Source organism: Podarcis bocagei, assembly GCF_964188305.1.
Source record: "Podarcis bocagei genome assembly, chromosome: 6".
Classification (NCBI taxonomy): Eukaryota; Metazoa; Chordata; class Lepidosauria; order Squamata; family Lacertidae; genus Podarcis; species Podarcis bocagei.
In genome coordinates, this window is record NC_138130.1 from 40,388,732 (window position 1) to 40,408,514 (window position 19,783).

General features: G+C 40.9%; 1 protein-coding gene across 13 annotated transcripts in view; it reads left to right on the forward strand.

Moving 5' to 3' along the window:
* GLRA2 (glycine receptor alpha 2) overlaps positions 1-19,783 on the forward strand; it is a 123,474-nt gene that overhangs the window by 25,422 nt on the left and 78,269 nt on the right. For 5 of the 13 annotated variants that reach the window (XM_081197092.1, XM_081197088.1, XM_081197083.1 and 2 more), the window contains exons 3-5: positions 4,762-4,890; positions 4,991-5,058; positions 16,244-16,467. In XM_081197092.1, coding sequence (XP_081053218.1) covers positions 4,762-4,890; positions 4,991-5,058; positions 16,244-16,467 — 421 coding nt within the window. The remainder of the gene's footprint in view (positions 1-4,761; positions 4,891-4,990; positions 5,059-16,243; positions 16,468-19,783) is intronic. The other 8 variants (XM_081197091.1, XM_081197094.1, XM_081197090.1 and 5 more) reach the window with 6 other exon arrangements.

Here is a 19,783-nt window from a genome sequence, read left to right on the forward strand (position 1 = left end):
TCATGCTTTGGTGGGTGGTGCTGTGGTCTAAATCACTGAGCCTCTTGAGCTTGCCGATCAGAAGGTCGGTGGTTCGAATCCCCACAACAGGGTAAGCTCCTGTTGCTCTGTCCCAGCTCCTGCCAACCTAGCAGTTCAAAAGCACACCAGTGCTAGTAGATAAATAGGTACCGCTGTGGCGGGAAGGTAAATGGCATTTCTGTGTGCCCTGGTTTCTGTCACGGTGTTCCATTGTGCCAGAAGCAGTTTGGTAATGCTGGCCACATGACCCGGAAAGCTGTCTGTGGACAAACGCCCGCTCCCTTGGCCTGAAAGCAAGATGCACGCCGCAACCCCATAGTCACCTTTGACTGAACTTAAATGTCCAGGGGTCCTTTACCTTACCTTAATGGGCAAGGGCAGCTTTTGGAGGATGTGTCCACAGTGAGAAGCAAAATCAACATTTACCCCCACAATCATGTCCCACTGGGTATATATGCTATGCTATTTATACCCCAGATAAAGAATTTAAGAAGATAAGAGTTTGTGCTTGATAAAGCAGAATAATAATTTTAGACCTTATTTGATTTTTCCAAGAAACTGCATAATCATAAAATAATACCATACAATCACTACATTTTAGGTCCTAGAGGTTTTTTTTTAACTAGTTCTCTTTTTAATGGTTGCTCAAAATTGCTGTCAATGAATAGTAATATTGACTAAAAGGAATTTATGTCAAAGCCCAGCTTTTAAGTCTTTTTAAGTTCCATTTATTTCAAAATACTGCAAGATGATTAAGGTTTCTCAACAGATACCTTACATAGGGCCCTTTATATTTTTGACACACAGCATCTAAGAAGCAGAATAATGTCCCAAAACTTCCACACAGAATGACAGCATAAAAGGAAGGGAAAAAAACTAACTTCAATGGGAAGGTTACCTTTGATTTGTACTTGTAGCAGTTTGGAGGCTTTGTCATATACACGATTCCTTTTTTTGGATTCTTCTGATCATCTCATTCTGTCTTTCACATTCTGAGTTTCTTTATCATTTAGTTGGGATACTGGCTGGTTGTATCAAAGTTCCTAAAATGCCATTTTAATTATTGCCATAAGGCCAATAAGGAGGCATTGGTTTCCTCTGAAGGCTATAAAAACACAGAACAATAATATTTTGCTCTATGATTTCATTCTTGGTGCTTTCACCAAGTAGAGGAATAGTAGAGGAAAGGGCTGTATCTGCATTCTCTATATTTTACAGGTTAATGTTTAGTGGGCTTATTCTGGTGGCTGGACTTAGATATTTAAAAGTGTCACAGGTGCCAGCATAGAAAATGGATGCCACAAGCAACAAGAATAAAAATATATATGTGATTCTACTTCTTACTGCTGAGTACTATTACATATAAAAAAGCACTGGGAGACCCCTTCCCCCCCAAAAAAAAACCCCCTTGTATTTCACACAAGAACCCACAACAAAGTATGGCAGCCACTGAAGGCATGAGAACTTCCCAGTGAATTGTGAATCAAATTACCAAAGCAAGTTAGAGCCTGAAGTCAATAGGGATAGGGCTTCAACGCACGCAGTTGGTTGACATCAGCAAAATGTGGGTACTGGACACTAAATGCTTTCAATTTATAAAGCACCGCAGAGCTTCTAGAAGAATAGATTAGTAAGCAAGTTTCTGGAGAAGGCAGATGCAAGGAAAGGCTAATCCTAGCTACAGGATCTTTAGCAAGGTTTTGCTGATTCAGAACTCAACTACGAGAAGGTATTTTGTTTTGGTTTGGAAGAAATGAGGACGCTTTGGTGTTTTTATATGCACTGTAAGCCACCCAGAGTAGCTGGGGAATCCCAGCTAGATGGGTAGGGAATAAATAATAAAATCATGATTATGGAAAACTAAATCCAGGGCAGGGCTACACTCAAAATGGATTTTTCTGTCATGGGGCTGCTCCCATGATGAATCTGGGGAATTATAATTCTGTGAAGACAGTAGGTGCCGCAGTGCATATCCACACAGTATGGGCTGGATTCAACAACATATTTGTGCTAGTTGGGGGCAGTGTAAGAGGTTCCATGTGCACAATGGGCCTTTCACCCTTCTCCTCTCCCCACTTGCCCCTCCAAAAAGTTGACTTGCAGGGGGTTAGAAGAAGAGAAGAGGGCAAATTCTTCCATCAGGCAGGCAGAAATGTTTATGTGGATGAAGCATACCCCTTAGTGCTCCTTTTAATTCCACCCTATATATTTAAAACCAGGGATCCATGAACCAACTCATTATTTCCTTATGTGCCATTAAAGCTATGTTCTTATATTAGGCCACTTTTTAAACGAAGTAATTACCAGCACTATGGCCTTGCCTCATTATACAGTATATTTCTTCCTGAAGGCTTCTGCCAGCTTAAAAATGTTTCATTGACATTATTACTGAGGTGTAAAAGTTAAAAATTTGCAGCTGCAATAATACCTCCAGCACAAATTGGTATAGCTCCACCGGATAGAGATAATTGTTGGGAACTCACAGGTCACCTGACCTGTAAAATAAGATCTGCTTCAACAGAAACCATTCATTGCTATTAAAATGTAGTTTGAAGTTACACCTGGCTGCTGACAAGCCTACTGCTTTCCCAGAATGCCACAGTGCTGAGAATGTGGCCGCCAACTTATTCAGCTGAGGCACTCTCTAAACCAGATCTGCGCCAGGCCTGAAATAAAGAGCTCAGCTCCGTTTGCTAGTGGCTTTCTTCCTGTAAATCTACACTTGTGGTGCTTTGTGAACACAGTCCACTGGGCAGCTGCATTTACAATTACAAATACTGTGAAATATTCAGTACTTTAACAATGTGAATGACAAAAGGCCGCAGTGGTTTCACACCTTAGTGTCGAGTAGCCCTATTGCACTCACTGTGTCAGCTTATGAATGAAAGTTTCCATGACTGCTCCCAGGATGAGGACTGATGAGGCTGTCATGCAATCTGCATCATGCCTTGCTGTCTAGTAAAAATCAATCTTGCATTAGTGGAGACTGTAGACAGATCTATTTTGTGCAGTGTGTTGCCATAATCTTTTGTCTCAAACTTTAATGTTTACATGAAATGGATCTGAGGCAAACAAGCGACCAATGACAAGTGATGGACAGATCCTGTTTGTTTCTTTCTTTCAAACATGTTAAACAAACATTTTAACAATTATTTGCATATATGAACATCTGTGTACTGCCATTCCTTCAATATCCCAAGAGAGTTTGCAACACATAAATACCAGTACAATAAAATAGTCCATTACAATCCAATAAAAATCCAACCATCACCACAGTAGCCAGGGAATTCTCTGTGGCTAAATTATGAGTAATAAATTCTTCAATTTATTATTTCTAGACCATCCATTATCCATGCAGAAAGACATGAATAACATTAAACGCAGCACCAAAAATGATACGATAGAATACATAAGGCAAACAATTATTATAAAAAGAAAACAATAACCAGAGCAGACTGAAATACCAACTGTAAAATGTGCCTGGGGGCAATTAGATAAGTGTTGAACTGGTGCTGAAACAATCATAAAATTGGTGTCGGTTGATCTCCTATGGAGGGCATTTGAGGAAACAGGGTGCCACCACAGAAAAGGCTCTGGAGTTGTGCTGTATTTTTGTACTTTTGTCTTTCCAGGCTGTGATGCTTTATGGCTTACATTTTTTATTTGTTACTTTCTTTATTTCTGTTACATTTGCACTTTTAAAACAAAACAATAAAATAATATATATATATATATGAATGCAAAGGCCCTGCCCCTTGTAGATGTCCAAATTTGTACAGTAGTAGAAAAGTCAGCAGTCAGTTTAGCCCCCTCACGCCATAGTGTTTTCTCTTTATATAAATCATCTATCAAAGAATCCAAACATTACAATATTTCAGTTGATTTTTTGGCTGAGGAGTGTGTGAAAAGCAACCGAAGAATCTGTTCCACAGGTCTTTTCTGTGCCGTATACCAGATAATGTAAGAGTTCCTTTGGGAATTTTGGACTGCATGCAGATTTCATAGTTTTCTAAGTCTTTTGCAGGAAGAAAAGCAAATAGTTTTATGGCGCCTTGTGTGGACTACAGTCCATTTCAACAGATGCATGAAGGTGTAGTCCTAAATTGGCAGGCATTAGTACCCATCATTTGCAGGAGGAAGACAGAGAGACGCAAGGACAGAGGGAAATGAAATATATAAAAATCAGACAGTGACCATGACATGAAAGCATTATAATTACAGTGGCTATCAACAAAACATTTAACACAGGCATTTTGGCAGCAGTGTGCTAATTAACACACTTGTTAGAGAGTAACTACTATTTGTGTTACAGGAGCTCAGCTGATAAACACATTTCAAAAATCAAAGAAACTGTCATGGGTACCACAAAATAATACATTTCACAGAAGAAAAACTAGTGATCCTCAAAATACTCCCCCCTAGATTAAATACTTACACCCCTGAAAAACCCAAAGAAAACAAAGACAAAAAAGCAGGCAACCTCCTCAAACAACCCGCAAAAAACCATCGTATGACAAATTGGGAGGGGGCCTTGGTAGGCGTGAAGATAGTCCCTTATAGCACCATAACACCCATGTTGGGGACTCCATGGATCACCTAGATCTGGAAAATGAATCTGTGAATGTTATTTAATCAATGTAAATATTGTTCATTGCTGAGTCTCACCTTTTGCTTAGTTTCAGCAGTCACTGTTCCAGATTTGGTTTTTTTATTTTATTTTGTTTTTTTTAAAAAAAATAGATGCTGGTGGAGCAGAACTTTGCTATGATATATATTGCAACATTTTTATTGCATTCCACAGGTCCTCCAGTAAACGTTACTTGCAATATTTTTATCAACAGTTTTGGATCTGTCACAGAAACCACCATGGTAAGTGTGGCAATGCCACTGGCAAAGAAACAACACTCCTTAATCTATGTCATAAACACAACCTGTCAATTTTTTTTTCTATTTATTGTTCAACTTGCAGGTCCTCCTGTAAATGTTACCTGCAACATATTTATCAACAGCTTTGGTTCAATAGCAGAAACTACAATGGTGAGTGGGAAAAACCATTGAAGCCATCTTGTGAAGGGGGGTGATTTGCTCTGGATCTGGGGAATTCTAGATGTAGGGGCTTCAGGTTTAAGGGAAACTCAACATGTACACTGTCAGCCTTAGGACAATTATAGAGTCTAATTCTTAGGAATAATTTATATAGCAATATAGGATTTTATTTTTAAAATTATTTTTATTTATTGAATTTATACACGGCCCTACACCCAGAGGTCTCGTGGTGTAAACTCTAAACATGAGAAGCAGCAGAAATAATGGTTATTACTTAGATCAGTGATGGCCACATTTGAGGGCAGATGTTCCACAAGTCAAGCCCATCTCACACACACACACACACAGACAGAGAGAGAGAGAGAGAGAGAGAGAGAGTGGTACCTCCGTTTTCGAACATCTCGGAAGTCAAGCATTTCAGTTTTTGAACGCCGAAAACCCGGAAGTAACAGCTTCAGTTTTCAAATGCTTTTCAGAAGTCAAACATGCCAGTGAAGTCGAATGGTCTTCTGGAACAGATTATGTTCAAAAACCAAGGTACCACTGTATATGTATTTCCCATCAAATGAGGTGGAAAATAAGTTGCAGCACAACATTGACTCTTTGCTAGTCTTTGCTGTTCTTCTAATGTTGAGCTCCGGCTCCCATCAGCCTCAAGTAGTATGGCCAATTGTCAGGGGGGATGGGAATTGTTTGGGAGTTCAAAAACTCCCACAAAGTTGGGGCAGACTGCTCTGTTCTACACCCATCCAGGCACAAGCATCTTCCTGGCCCTGCCCAGATGTGCACAGACTCCCATTGCTGATGCCAGTGGTGGAACACATACTCCTTATTCAGGTTAGCCATCAAGGACTTGAGTGTAGATTGTATGGAAATCAAGTTTATTTCTCTGAGGAGTAAATGGCAAGGCAGCATCACAGAATCTAGAACCCAAAGCCAAATTTAGCTTATATTGAGCCCAATATTCAATAGGACCATTAGAGTTATATTCAAGCCAGACTGATGAAGAATGCAGAAGAATCACCACCCAACTTGCAGGGTTCCCTCCCTTCCCCTCCCTCTCTCTATGATGTTTAAGTCCTCTTGTTGGCAGCTACCATCACACACACCCCACACCACCTGATGGCTGTGGAAGTCAGAAGTTTTCTGGAGGCCAAATGACAGCTTAATCCATTTGGCACAGAAAGGAGCTCCTTCTCACTGAGCTGTTTCCAGTGTTACTCATACTCAGAGTAGACCAGATGAAATTAATGGACATGACTAAATTTCATTGGATTGACTCTGAGTAAAATAGAATTGAATACAGTTCAGTCTTTGCTCCCCCCCCCCTTTTTTTAAAAAAAGCCAGTTCAAATATGGCTGCCCCAGCACCACACTGAAGCCCACTTTCGTTAACACCCACCTCATCACTCGCAGTTTCAAAGGGCCATTTTCACATTTCCCTGCCCAAATGAACTGAAAGTTACTTGCTGAAATATCAAAGTGTATAAAATATATTTTAAAAAGCATAAAAACGAAAAACAGGGAAATGACTAAACAGCTTGGCTGAATTAAACGTAATTTTAAATTATGCCTGGTTATAATCTTCTTCTTTTTTGTAAAATTGTTAACAGGGCAAGTTATTTTCTTACATAAGTATTAAAACACAAAGGTCCCAGATGTAAAAAGATAAAGCAGTGTCAAGTAAGCATAGATCAAAGGTGCCTTTGTAATTTTGCAGCTTCTGCAGTCTGAAAAAAGCAGATTTGGCATCTGATTGCCTGCATGCTCCCCTGTGGGCACCTGGATGCATTTGAAAGGCTACAACCAGTTGGTGGTCAATGCGGCAGGGAGAAGAAATGTGGCAGTTCACAAGGAGAACCACTGGTCGCCATGAAATGGCGGTAGAGAGGTGCAGGCCTATCTGGTGCTGAGAGACAAGGAGTCGCCGCAGCCAACGCTGTGGAAGTGTTGCTGAGTGGATAGTCACAGGGAGCACAGTAGACACTTTCTTTCCTTTGGGCATGTGCTGAAGTTGTTTTTCACCTGTCCAGAATAATTGTGGCCTTCTGACCTGGCATGGTTGCAGGGCTGGACAACAGTGGCCTCTTGTTCAAGACCTGTCCTGTGCTGGCTAGGATGCTTTGAGGCCTTGTGTAACACAGTTCCAGAAGGTAGTCTCCAAGTACAAGTTCCTGGGAACTGCATGGGACACAGGTGGCACTGTGGTCTAAACCACTGAGCCTCTTGGGCTTGCCAATCAGAAGGTCAACAGTTCGAATCTGTGGTGAGCTCCTGTTGCTCTGTCCCAGGAGTTCAAAAGCACACCTATGCCAAGTAGATGAATAGGTACTGCTGTGGCGGGAAGGTAAACAGCGTTTCCATGCAGTCTGGTTTTCTTCATGGTGTTCCATTGCACCAGAAGCGGTTTAGTCATGCTGGCCACATGACCCGGAAAGCTGTTTGTGGACAAATGCCAGCTTCCTCGGCCTGAAAGGAGATGAGCACTGCAACCCCATAGTTGCCTTTGACTGGACTTAACCATCCAGGGGTCCTTTACCTTACTTTACCTTTTTGCCTTTACCTGGGAACTCAGATTCTGCACTGCATTGAGAATTCCCAATGGGAAATCTAATATTGTAGTAGTAGTAGTAGTAGTAGTAGTAGTAGTAGTAGTAGTAATTTTATTAATTATTGAATTTGTATACCATCCTTTATCCAAAGATCACAGGGAAATTCACAGCACAAAAATACAATATGAGTACACAAAATACGTAATACACACAAATACAAATCCATGAGTCCCTCTCCCACAAACATACTGAAAAGTCCATAGAGAAACATTTTTGCCTGGTGCCTAAAGATATGCAACAAAGGTGAGCCTCTCTGAGGAGGGCATCCCACAAATGGGGAGGCACTGCAGAAATGGCCCACTCTCGTGCTGCCACCCTCCAGACCTCTCATGGAGGAGACACACAAAGAAGGCCCCCGATAATAATTGCAGGGTCCAGATTGGTACATATGGGGAGAGGCATGCCTTGAGCTATTGCAGTCCTGAGCCATTTAAGGCATTCCTATGTCTTAGGAAAAACAGGCACTGACCTGAAAACGTTCAGCATTTAAGGAAGGCCACTCTCCCCTCTAAGCAATGCCACAGCAATCCTCCCAACTCAAGCAGAATTGCAGGGAATTAAATTTCACTTGAGACTTCTCACTGGTGCTGTTGACGGGCCTTGAATGGTGTTTTTGCCCTCTCCATTTAGGACTCCGGCAGCTGTAGTGCTGAGGTTGTAGGCTCAATTCAGTTCACATTTAAAGACAAATCTACCTCATCCACACATTCCAAAGCAATACACAAATCTCAGCACAGCCATCCTTCAAAAGCTGCCCTTCTCCAAATTCTGTAGTGCAGTTCTCCAGGAAAGTAAGGGGTACAAAAATGCAGACACTAGGGTAAAGTGTGCATAAAAATGCATATATTAAACATATGTTTAAAAGCATATTAATGTACAGAAATACACTGTATCTGGGAAAATATAAATATTACGAGAAAACAGGCTTTGCAAAAAAAAGTCTGTGACAGGCGAAAAGTGCATGCAAAAGTATGTACTTTAGGAGATAGTTAGGGAAAAATACTGATTTGCAAACTGATTTGGATATGCGGAGTAGTTAATTTACAATTATAAAAATGAGAAATGGACAGAAGCCAGACTTGACAGATTCACTCATCCCTTGTATGGCATATCCTCCTTGCTTTTCTAGCATATCCTCCTTGCTTTTCATAGAGTTAGGCTATTAATGGGGGGCTATAAATGTTTAAAAAAGAGAGGTCATGGAGGTGTTCAACAGGTCCAGTAGTTTTGGGGATTATGGGATGCGTAGGACAGACAGCCTTTGCTTAGGGTCAAAATCTGAAGAGCATCTAGCCTGGTGGGTCTGGGTCACAACAAGACCTAAGATACCTGACAGTCACTTACATACACTTTAACATAAGGTTCTATAGTCATAGCAGGTTTTACTGTGACACATTAAAGCAAACATGAAACAAAACTCATCTATAACTTACATTCTTTTGTCTCTCCCACTAGAAAAATAAGATGAAGTTCAGATCAGAACTATACATAATAATTCCAATTAGGTCTAGTGCTCCTTAAAAATCTTGTCCCATGCCCTTCTGAAAGTGGTAAGTCTGCGAAAAAGGCTCTGTCAGCATAGCCACAGGGGCTTTCTAGCTTTATCCTAAAACCTTCTGCTGACCTTAATGCAGGCAGAGAACAACAGCAATATTAAGCAGTCAAAATCCTGCATGTCACTGACTTTACAAGATGGCATTCAATGACAATATTTGCACGACCTAATGCTGATGGCATTAATCAGACTCCTCCATTGCTTTGATTAAATCCCCTCATTGCATTTTTCTGTCTATAAGGTATGTTAATGTGTGTCTTTTCAGTGTTCATTATCGCATTTCTGCTAACAGCAGCAACAACAAAAGGCTTGAATAGTGAAGTAGATTCAAACAAAGATGTTTGGCTGCCATGTTTGCTTTAATCATAATACCTGCAGACAGCATCGAAGGAGTTCTGCTCGATTCAGTGCTGTTCCGATGTCTGACATTGACTTTCTTAAAGCTGCCATATCTTCAATGAGTAGCTTTGAAACGTGTTTATAAAATGGTCCTAAAGGCAAACATCAACTACTGCTCATCTGCTTTGCTTTATAAACTTGATGATGTGCTGAACAGTATTTCATTCTTGTGGTAATATAAAATCATGAATTTCATGAGGCTTCAAGAAGTTATTGTGTCCTCACAAAACACTGTTGACAGGTTGGACATAAAATGGGAAAAATTGGTTTCTCAACAGTCTAGGAAGGCACACAATGGACTGCAGTTTACTGTAATAATAATAATATTTTTAGAAAACAAAAACCTTCCATGGCCCAGAAAACCAAAATGGCCAATTTGAAGTAAACAGAATACAGAGGCAAGAAGAGGTATCTGCAAATATCTGATAACAAACTCAATGATTATTTAATATGCTTCAAGTCCAGCCAAAGGGGAATTTTGTGTTTTCCGTAACTTGGGCTAATAGACAAAGAAAACTCTCAATCACTGGAAGAGTACTGTAAATCTAAATATCATTGGTCTTCTGAGGAGTAAATGGTACTTCAGTTGCCTTACTTACACTGGTTGGCTGCAAAAGGCTGAGACTCTTAGACTGAAGTCTCAGGTAAGATTTTGTTAATCCTGGTTCTGAGTTTTATAGAAATAAACTAAGACATCTCAAGTCAACATTTTGCAAAAGTTTTAGTATGACTGTGATAGTTTGTGATTACTGTACTGATAATGGAAAATGTGTGCAAAACTACTCATTGTGTGCAGATTATATTTTGGGTTTGTTATTTTTTAAGATGTTTCATTTCCACCCCCCTCCTAAATATGATTTCTGGCAAGACAAATGTTCTTTCCAGAATCTCCCTTTTCTGTCCTGCAGCATAACTTGAGAAACTTACAGCACATCAAACACCCACAATTTTAAAAACAAAAAAACCCAAACTCTTCCTATCGTGACAGCGACTGCAATAACGTTTCAAAAATTTGGGCTTGATAATGTGCTACCGCATTTTGAATTGGTGTAATTTTTTAAAAAAACATTTGTTTACTTGTTTGTTACGTTTTCATCCTTGCTTTGCTTCCTGCCTATGACAGCAAGGCAAGAAGCCAAAGTGTGCTCAACATTTTATGTGACTTTTTAAAAAAATGTTATTTAAAAAAAAAAAGCGAGGCAAGAAGCCAAAACAAATTAAACTGACAAGTATTAAGATGAAATGGTGCTGCACAGTGTCAAGAGAAAGCATTTCCTGAAATACCAAAATGATGAATATACATTTTATACTTATTGAAAAAGGTTGTGTCTACATGAAGCTTGAATATAATACATTGATGTTTTCCCATTGCTGAGGAGTTGCTCTTATCCCCTTTAAATTAGCTGGTGTCATAATTTGTCTGGTGTGTTGAATAGACATTAATTCAACAGAAGAATTAAACAATTCTGCTGCTTGACTTTTGTGACAATAACCTGTGAAATGCCCTTGTGGCTTGGGGTTTTCTTCAACACAAGACTTTCTTTTTCCTCAGCTCTTACTGCCCCCATTAGGGCCTCCCAACATTTCAGAACTGATTTTGGGGAGTGCATTAGGGGCTGGAGGAGGCAGCAGAAAGAAAAGTAGCTCCGTTGCATAAATGGAAGTCCATTGCCCTAGGAGAGCTACAGTGCTGGTTACAGCCCTTTGCTAATGCTGCCACATAGAAATAGATATAGCTAAATTTAGTGGGTTTTATACCAATCAATATATTAGCATCATTTTTAATTGCTCTTGAAGATTAATCTTCAAGATTATGAACTCAGATTTAACATTGCAGCTGAAAGCTATCCCATCAAATATATTTAGGCCATCATCCTCAAACCATTTTTGGTGGACAGTCCTTTTGATTTTAGGGGGATTCTTCTAAAATAGAAGAATTTTTGAACAATAGGCTAACCAGGTGCCCGTGAAGTTCAGGGCTCCTGAATTCTTAATAGCTGCATGAAATGGGGAATTTTGGCTGGTGTAGATAGACTCTCTTTCCACTTGCAGAACTATGATAGTGGCAAAATCGCATACCCTTTTCTATTTTGTTATGCCAGGTGGCATCTACTCCACTTTCAGAATTCCCAAATCTCTTTTTAGGAAGGGAGGAAAGAGCTTCTCTGGTTGGGTGCAATTTAATCCCTAGATTCCCTACTGCACTGTTGTTTTTTAATGCTTGTGATTTGCTGCTTTAAGCGAAGTTTTAGTTTTCAGGCTACTGCTTTTTTCTGTTGCTGGTTTAAATGGTTTGTTTGTTTTTAATTGCAGGCTTGACGTTTTGTAGATTTGTTTCTTTACATCATTAGTAGGATTGTTCGTATTATTATTTGTATTGTAATTAGAGACTCCTGGGCCACGTGGTAGTTGGGAGAGCAGAATAGAAATAAATAATGAAGAGATCAATATTGCATCTGATCAAGATGTTTGGAAGCCTTTGCCAGGTCAACTGTGTGGCCATACAGTCCTAGTCTTGCTTCTACCTTGTGCTGTCCTAGCCAGATAAGAGGTGGTGATGCCATTGTTGGTAGGCAGACAGGCTGCACAACACTGCTCTGCCCCTCGGCCTGCTCCTATTAACTGCTGGGGATTTTAAATCCTTCTTTACCTCAGTGCTTATAGCATAATAGTTGTATCTGTGCAGTTTCATAAATGAAAAAGCATATTCTGAGTTGGATTGCAACTGTTCGCCCCTCTCTCCACCAGTTAGGGAGTGACCTTAGTTAGAATTCCACAGAAGTGCAGCAACAGTCAGATTTATGTTATCACATTTGTGAAAAGTGCTGCATTGGTGGCAGTTAATTAAAAAGGAAATCCTGGGGCTATTGATTTTAATACAGTGAATGTTAAAGCTGCCTTTTCCCCCTGCAAAGAAGGAACCTCGCAAACACCACAAAATGAACCTTAATGGTGTTCATATTTTATACTGTATTCCTCATTGCTATTAAAATTAATAGAAATGTTTCCAGAGATTTCAGTGCCTAATGTTAGGCTAGGAGGAAGGGAAGGGAAGGAGAAAGCAAGGCAGAGCCAATACCATGTAATGATAATGAGAGGGTACTTTCAATTCATCTCTAGGCAAACAACCCAATGAATCCACAGATGAGCTGGAGCCCGAGTCTACATCCTTTTCCTCAGTACTGTCTGAAAATGCCTTTAATCTTAAAAGAAGGGGAACAGAGCGCACTCCAGATATTCTTGGACTACAACTCCCATCATCTCCAGCCAGCATGGCCGGTGGTCAGAGATGATGGGTGCTGTAGTTCAGCAACTTCTGGTATGTCCTTATCTAGTGTGTCCCTTTTGTAATGCTAACAACGCATTCTTATGCGAGCTTATACCGGCTACAGTCCTAACCTCACTTAACTGTGAGTTGATTCAGTGGGACTTAATTCTGAGTTGACACTGTGAGCCCCACTTTCTCCAGAGGAGCTTATTTCCTATTAAGGTTGCTTAGGATTGCCACCTGAAATCTTGTTTATGTGAAGAGCAGTTTCAAATGCAGCATTATAATTTGCATGGGGTTTGATTTGAGGTGAAAATTGCCATCTTGCAGGAGGGAGATTGGAAGGGTTCGTGAAAATGAACCTACTTTCTTTCCATGTTTCTGTGCATTTTTCATGACTTTTCATATCCATTGCTTAACTGGTCTGCTGCTGACTCAGTGCCGTCTCTTACTACGAAAACCACTTTGAGAACTTCTCGTTTAAAAGCGTTGTATACATTCAGTATTCTAAGGCCCCATCTGCACTTAAAGCAGTATCATACCGCTTTAACAGTCAAGGCTTCCCCCAAAGAATCATGGGAGCTATGGTTTGTTAAGGGTGACTAAGAGCTGTTAGGAGACCCCTCAAAGCGCCACAATGCTCAATGCTAGTTGTCCCTCAACAACAACATGAGAATACTGGTCAATGAAAAGGTTTCTAAATGTCCATGTGTACAGTGATAGATACAAAGTCACTAATTTGGGTTAGGGAATGACATCATTTTCAGGAGCGTTCAAAGACTCCTGGTTCAAAGGTTCAAAGGAGCATTCTATTGACTTTCACTTTGGTGAGAAAGTTCCAATGATAAATGAACACAGAACATAGGAAGTTGCCTTTTACTGAGTCAGGCTATTGATCTGTCTAGTTCAGTATTGTCTACAGTGATTGGCAGAAACTCCCCAAAACTTTTTTCCTATTCAACCTAGCGACGCCAGGAGTTGAGTCTGGGAGATTCTGCACGCCAAGCAGTTGCTCTGCCACTGAGCTCATATGTGTGGTTTTATCTAAAAAGTCATTCATCACCTACATTCATGAAGGCAAGCCAATAAACAAGGGCACTTAGTCAAGCTGAAGTTTGAAAAGATTAGTGGCCCTATTATAGCAGCAGTATATGTAAACTGCCATCAAGAAGGAACTTCTTTCTTGACACGTAGAAGAACATGTAATTAGCTGGACTGAACTACTTGATGAAAATCTAAAACTCTTAGCCCTGCAGCTTTAGGTAAATAAAAGCTAAATCAGAGATTATAGCCCCAAATGGTAACGTTCGCGCCAAAGCCTTGATCAAAGTAGCCCTTGCATATATTTTTCAGATTCTAACCCTTAGGAGCCCTAGCCAGCTTGGCCAATGGGCAGGGATGATGGGAGTTGTAGTCTATAACATCTGGAAAGCACCACATTGGCTATTCCAGACCTAAATCCTCACAGTGGTTAATGTCGTAGCTGGAGTTGTTATAAAATGAGCCTATCATTTTGGTTTGGAAAATGTCACTCTTGATGCTGTGCTGTTTCAAAATAAAGAATCGATTCTGGTGATTATTTCATGGACTGTACTATCTCAGTTTCGTCAGAGAAGCCTTTGGGGTGAAATTGAACCAATGCAGAAAACATCACCTCCGTTACAGCTTTGAATCTAAAGAGCTGTGAAACCAGTTTCACTTCCCCAAAGACAGTTTGGACTTCTTTCTTGAAAAGCAGTCCCTCATGCCACATCACAAATCTCTTTCATAAGCCGCTTGCCATATGGCAGGTGTGTGTGTGTCTTTCTTGTTAAAAGGAGGGGAGCTAAAAATTACTCTGGGCATGTTCAAGTTTTGGGGGATGCCAAAAGTAGCTATTTGGATTCTCTTTCCATGTAGCTGGGAGCCAAAGAAGCTGCTGTCATAAGTCCCACCCTGACATGACTCTCACTCAGGTTGACTACAGCTGCTGGAAAGCTCCAGAAGGCATGGCTGTAGGGCAGTTCACCAACTGCCTTGGCAAGAAAAAATTGATTCCCTCCTGTGTAGAATGTGAAAGGAAAGCTGCCATTTTGTGCTGGTTTTCCCTACCCTTCCACCCCTCTTCTTCACTCACTTCCTGTTGCAGGCACAGCTAATCCTCTTCCTGACATTTATTTATTTATCCAAGTTATATATTAGTTGCATGTCGAGACCCTGAGGCCACCCCCTCATTGAGGAATGAGACACAAGGATATTAGGTTAATGGTTACTGGGCAAATTTAGGCCACAACTTTATTGGTTACAGAATGTAGGCAGTATTGGCTTAGGCATTAGAATTGACCCGACTATATCTGACTCCTGCCCGTCACACAGGTAGTCCTGTAAGGGTCGTCCACCAGTAGGGGGAGCCCCATTGGCGCAAAACAACTCAAGCTCCCCCTGGGTTCCCGACGGGGTCATGGCATGGCCCTAGCCCCACCCCAGGCTTTGGACAAGATCCACACCCCCGAATTCCTTTCACGGAATACCCTTTAGCTTGGAGGGGCAGGTGATAGCCACACCTCCGCTCTCCCATCAATCCCTAACTGCCAAACCTTACAAAGTTGTGGCAATTGCTACGAGGTAGGCAAAAACCAAATGGCCCAAGCCAATTTGCCAAGTGGAAAAATTCCTACCAGGCCCCTCAATGGCGACCAACCGAGGTCCATAGCAAGGCCAAATTCGAAACCTGAAAATAGGGAGGGAGAGCGGGGGATCAAGGAAATGAGCCAAGAGGAAGCTCTCCGGCTCACGCCTCGTTTAAATGGGGCTGGCCATGGCCGCTGCAGCCAGCGGGTTGGCTGGCTGGATCTATGACGTGGCCAGGACCTCCGGGTGACAAGGGACTCTGCCCCCGCCCCCAGAGGGAAGCGGGTGGCCACGTGGTCCACCGCAAGTCCTCCCTACTGGGAAGTGGAGCAGATTTGCTTTTCACTCAGAAAGTCACATACAGAGAGAAATCGAACTGTAGAACCTCAGGCAGCGTATATGAAGCTTTGAGTGGATACAGATGAAAATATTGTACAGCCAGTTATTACATTTTCAGTCTTCACCCCAACCCATGACTGATATTTCATCACAAATGGCTTCCCAGAGGAAACTGAGGTAAAATCGCCATGCCGGCATTTTATTACCTGAAGAAAATAATAATAAAAATAATAATGATGTCTGAATCAACCCTATGGTGTCTGTGGTCAAAGGAAAACATAATGCCCTCTCAGCTAATTATATAATTGCTATTAGTCTCGGAGTCTAATAAAGCCAAATTACATCTAATCCAGGCAAGAGATTTAATAACTGGTGTGCCTGACATTTCTGCAGGACTACAGAGTGAACATTTTTTTGAGGCAGCAGTGGAACGACTCCCGTCTTGCTTACAGTGAATACCCTGATGACTCTTTGGATTTGGATCCATCTATGCTAGACTCCATTTGGAAGCCGGATTTGTTCTTCGCCAATGAGAAGGGTGCAAACTTCCATGACGTTACCACAGACAACAAGCTCCTGAGGATATCAAAAAATGGAAAGGTGTTATATAGTATCAGGTAAACGTGTGTGTGTGTGTGTGTGTCTTGGGCAGGGGTTTGAACTTCCACGTTCTATTTTTGTTATTCCTCTTTTATATGGTAATGAGGCTTAAACGCAGAAGGGTGGTGGTGGTGGTGGGGAAATCTCTCTGCTTCATTTTGCCCTGCTTGTTCTCTCCTCAAATGAGGAAATCAAGCAGGACAACAGAACAAGCTAGTCTTGGTGAGAATATAAAAGGGCCCAGGACTCCTTGCCTCCATCTGCAGCAGTGATTCCCACCAGCATCAAATGGAGCCACCCTTTTAAAAACAAAAACTGTAAAGGAGGACTTCTCGTTTTTGTGCCTGAGATTCATTAAAATGCAGAAAGAAAGCCTGATTTTTAAAATGTCAAAAGAAGCATTTTTTAAAAAGGCATCTTTAGACCTTGAAGTATATTAAAGTAATAACTCAGATGTGCCTATATATTTATGTAGCCTGTCCTTGGTTGCTCAACCTAGTTATTTAGGCATTTTAAAATGCAAAGCACAGTGACATGCATTACACTGGGACGGCTCTGGTTAAAGTTGGTACATGCTCTCACAAGCACCCTTTGATGAGATGTGATTAAGCAGGATGCGCACAGAGAATCGGAATGATAAAGAACCTCAAAAATAGCAAGGCTGAGGCATACATTGTATAAGTGATTGTTGCAGCATAATCTTCATATGCTACTTAGCATGCTTCATTGGCTTATTAATAGCTTAATATTTGCAATGAGGCTTGAAGATGGAAAGTCCACTTACTGTTAACAAGGCAAATTAATCATGGTTTTGAAAGTCCTCTTTTTCTTGCCACAGTTGGTTCTAAATCACCACCAGTGCCAATGTCTGCTTAATTGTTTAGTGAAATATTTGCAACTCTTGAGTTGTATTCAATGGAGTTTACTCAGAGTAGACCAATTGAAATTAATGGATGTAGGTTAGAAATGCCCATTCATTTTGGGGGGGTCCACTTTGAGTTGAACTAACACTGGATACAACCCATGATCTTGTGGTCATATGGAATTCATCTTAAATGCAATGGTTTTATGGCTTTCATCCATATAGAAGGAAGAACAGACTTTCATTGTCTTTCCATAGGCATCCATGAATTCACCCTTCCCTGCCCCAGAATTAATTCTGCAATAGTTTCCTGACCACCTTCAATCTTCTTCATCACCTAAACCTCATGTAGACATTACTCTGAAAATTCAGAGGCTATTATATCAGGATATAATTAGGACCGTGTACAGACTCATATAAACAAAAGTCCACTTGTGTTAGTATTTCAAGTTGCGCCATAGGCACACTGATCTTATTCAGACACTTAGTTGAGAATGGTCCATCTTTCCTCTGTCTACTGTACCCTGCTCTACATGCATTGCACCATCTTTCTTCCAATTATTCTTGCTATAGTCATAATGACATATGGTCATAATGACATAGGCAGATTAAAATGGCAGCTGTGTACCATTGGAAGTAGATTCCATTGGGAGTAGATTCCATTTGGTTCCAATGAACTTCCTCATCCTTCTGACCAGTCCTCAAATTATGCAGCAAAATTTAAGGGAGGTTTTAATGAAACCGAAAGCTCTATCCCTTCACTTCCCCAGTTTTAGGCAAATTATGGGCCACCTGTAGCCCTACAACCAGTAGCTAAAATGAGGGAATTGAGCCTCTATAGCCCTCCCTTAGTAAATTGAGGACTGCTTCTGACAGAGGTATGGCTTTGCTAGCGTATTAAGGCTGTGGTTGTATACTGACTTATAACGTAGCAAAAACCATCGAATTCAATGGGACTGAAATCCTGTAACTACTTTCCAGTCTGTAAGCCCCACAAAAAGCAATGTGACTTCTAAGCTAGGTGTACAAGTGCTGTGTGAGCCATTTGTAACAATTGTTCATGTGTCTGAATTTTTAAAAACATAGGTTGCCTTCAGTTTGATGCTTAATGCACAAATACCATTTTTATCATTGGACCTTATTTCTGTCTGTTTAGGATTTGAAATCATGGCATTTTATTAAATTATTAGCTGTTTTACTTAATGGGCAGTAATAATGAATATAAACATAGCACTAACTAGCTTACTTTTGGGATAGGAAAAGTAACAAGCCACATACATATTTATTTATTTAGCGTTACATCTATATTTCCCCCTTTTCCCAGGTTGGCATACACAGTTCACCCCCTTCCCATTTTATCCTTACAACAACCCTGTGAAGTTGGTTAGGCTGACAGGCAGTGGTTGGCCCAATGTCACCCAGTGAGCTTCACGGCTGAGTGGGGATTTGAACCCGGATCTTCCAGATCCTAGTCCCGTGCTCTAACCAGTGCACCACATTGGTGGCATTATTTCATTGGCCAACCTCCACAGCACAGAAGAAATGAGACTAGAGAAAGAGGAAGCCTGAATGATAAGAGCACCACACAGCAAACATGTGGTTACTTACCAAGCGCTGTTCTCACGTTTAATCCCCAGAAAAATAAGATGTTTCTCTTTGCTTGAGTGACATCAGATGTATCTTACTGGAGGCAACAATGCAGCTGAGTGCTGCTATTTGCAGCACAGATGGATAATTTTCCTGACAATTTTTCATGCTGCAAAAGTAATATTTCAGGCTGTCATATCAGATTTGTAAAATTCAGGAGCTTGAATGAAAGTTTATCTGAAGCAGAGTAAGCATATTTTTGTGTTGAATCGAAAGCATGTCATCTCCCAGTTGTGCTTTATGGTGCATAAATGTATCTTTCATGGGTAATCAGCATGAAGAATCAGCATTGCACCTATGGCCATCAACTTTTATTTTACCTTGGGGTGTATTCAGACCAATCTAGCTGTTGATGCGGGATAGAATGCCATCTCAGCAATTTTCAGGTGGACCTAAAACCACCCAATTGTGTTTCAATGAATATGAAGCCATCCCAGGATGCTACACAGAGCAAGGTTACACTAGCTTGCCCCATCCCCATTCCCAGCATCATCATCCTCTTCTTTCTCTTTTTGGGTGGCTCCAGATTCTCTGTATTTTGCAGGAAGGATTCAAATGCAAACTGGGACTTTAGGTTTGCACAATTAAAGTGAACAAAAGTGGTCTGTTGCCCAAACCCACTTCTTTTTAAACACAGGCTGTGTATAGGCCATTCATTTAATGCACATGATCTTCCTCAAAGAACCCAGGGACTGTAGTTTGTTAAGTGAACTGGAAACTGTAGCTGGGGGGGGCACTAAACTACAGCTCCCAGGGTTCTTTGGGGGCAACATTGTGCTTTAAATGTATGGCATGTTTGCAGCCACAGTTTGGAAAGCGATGGG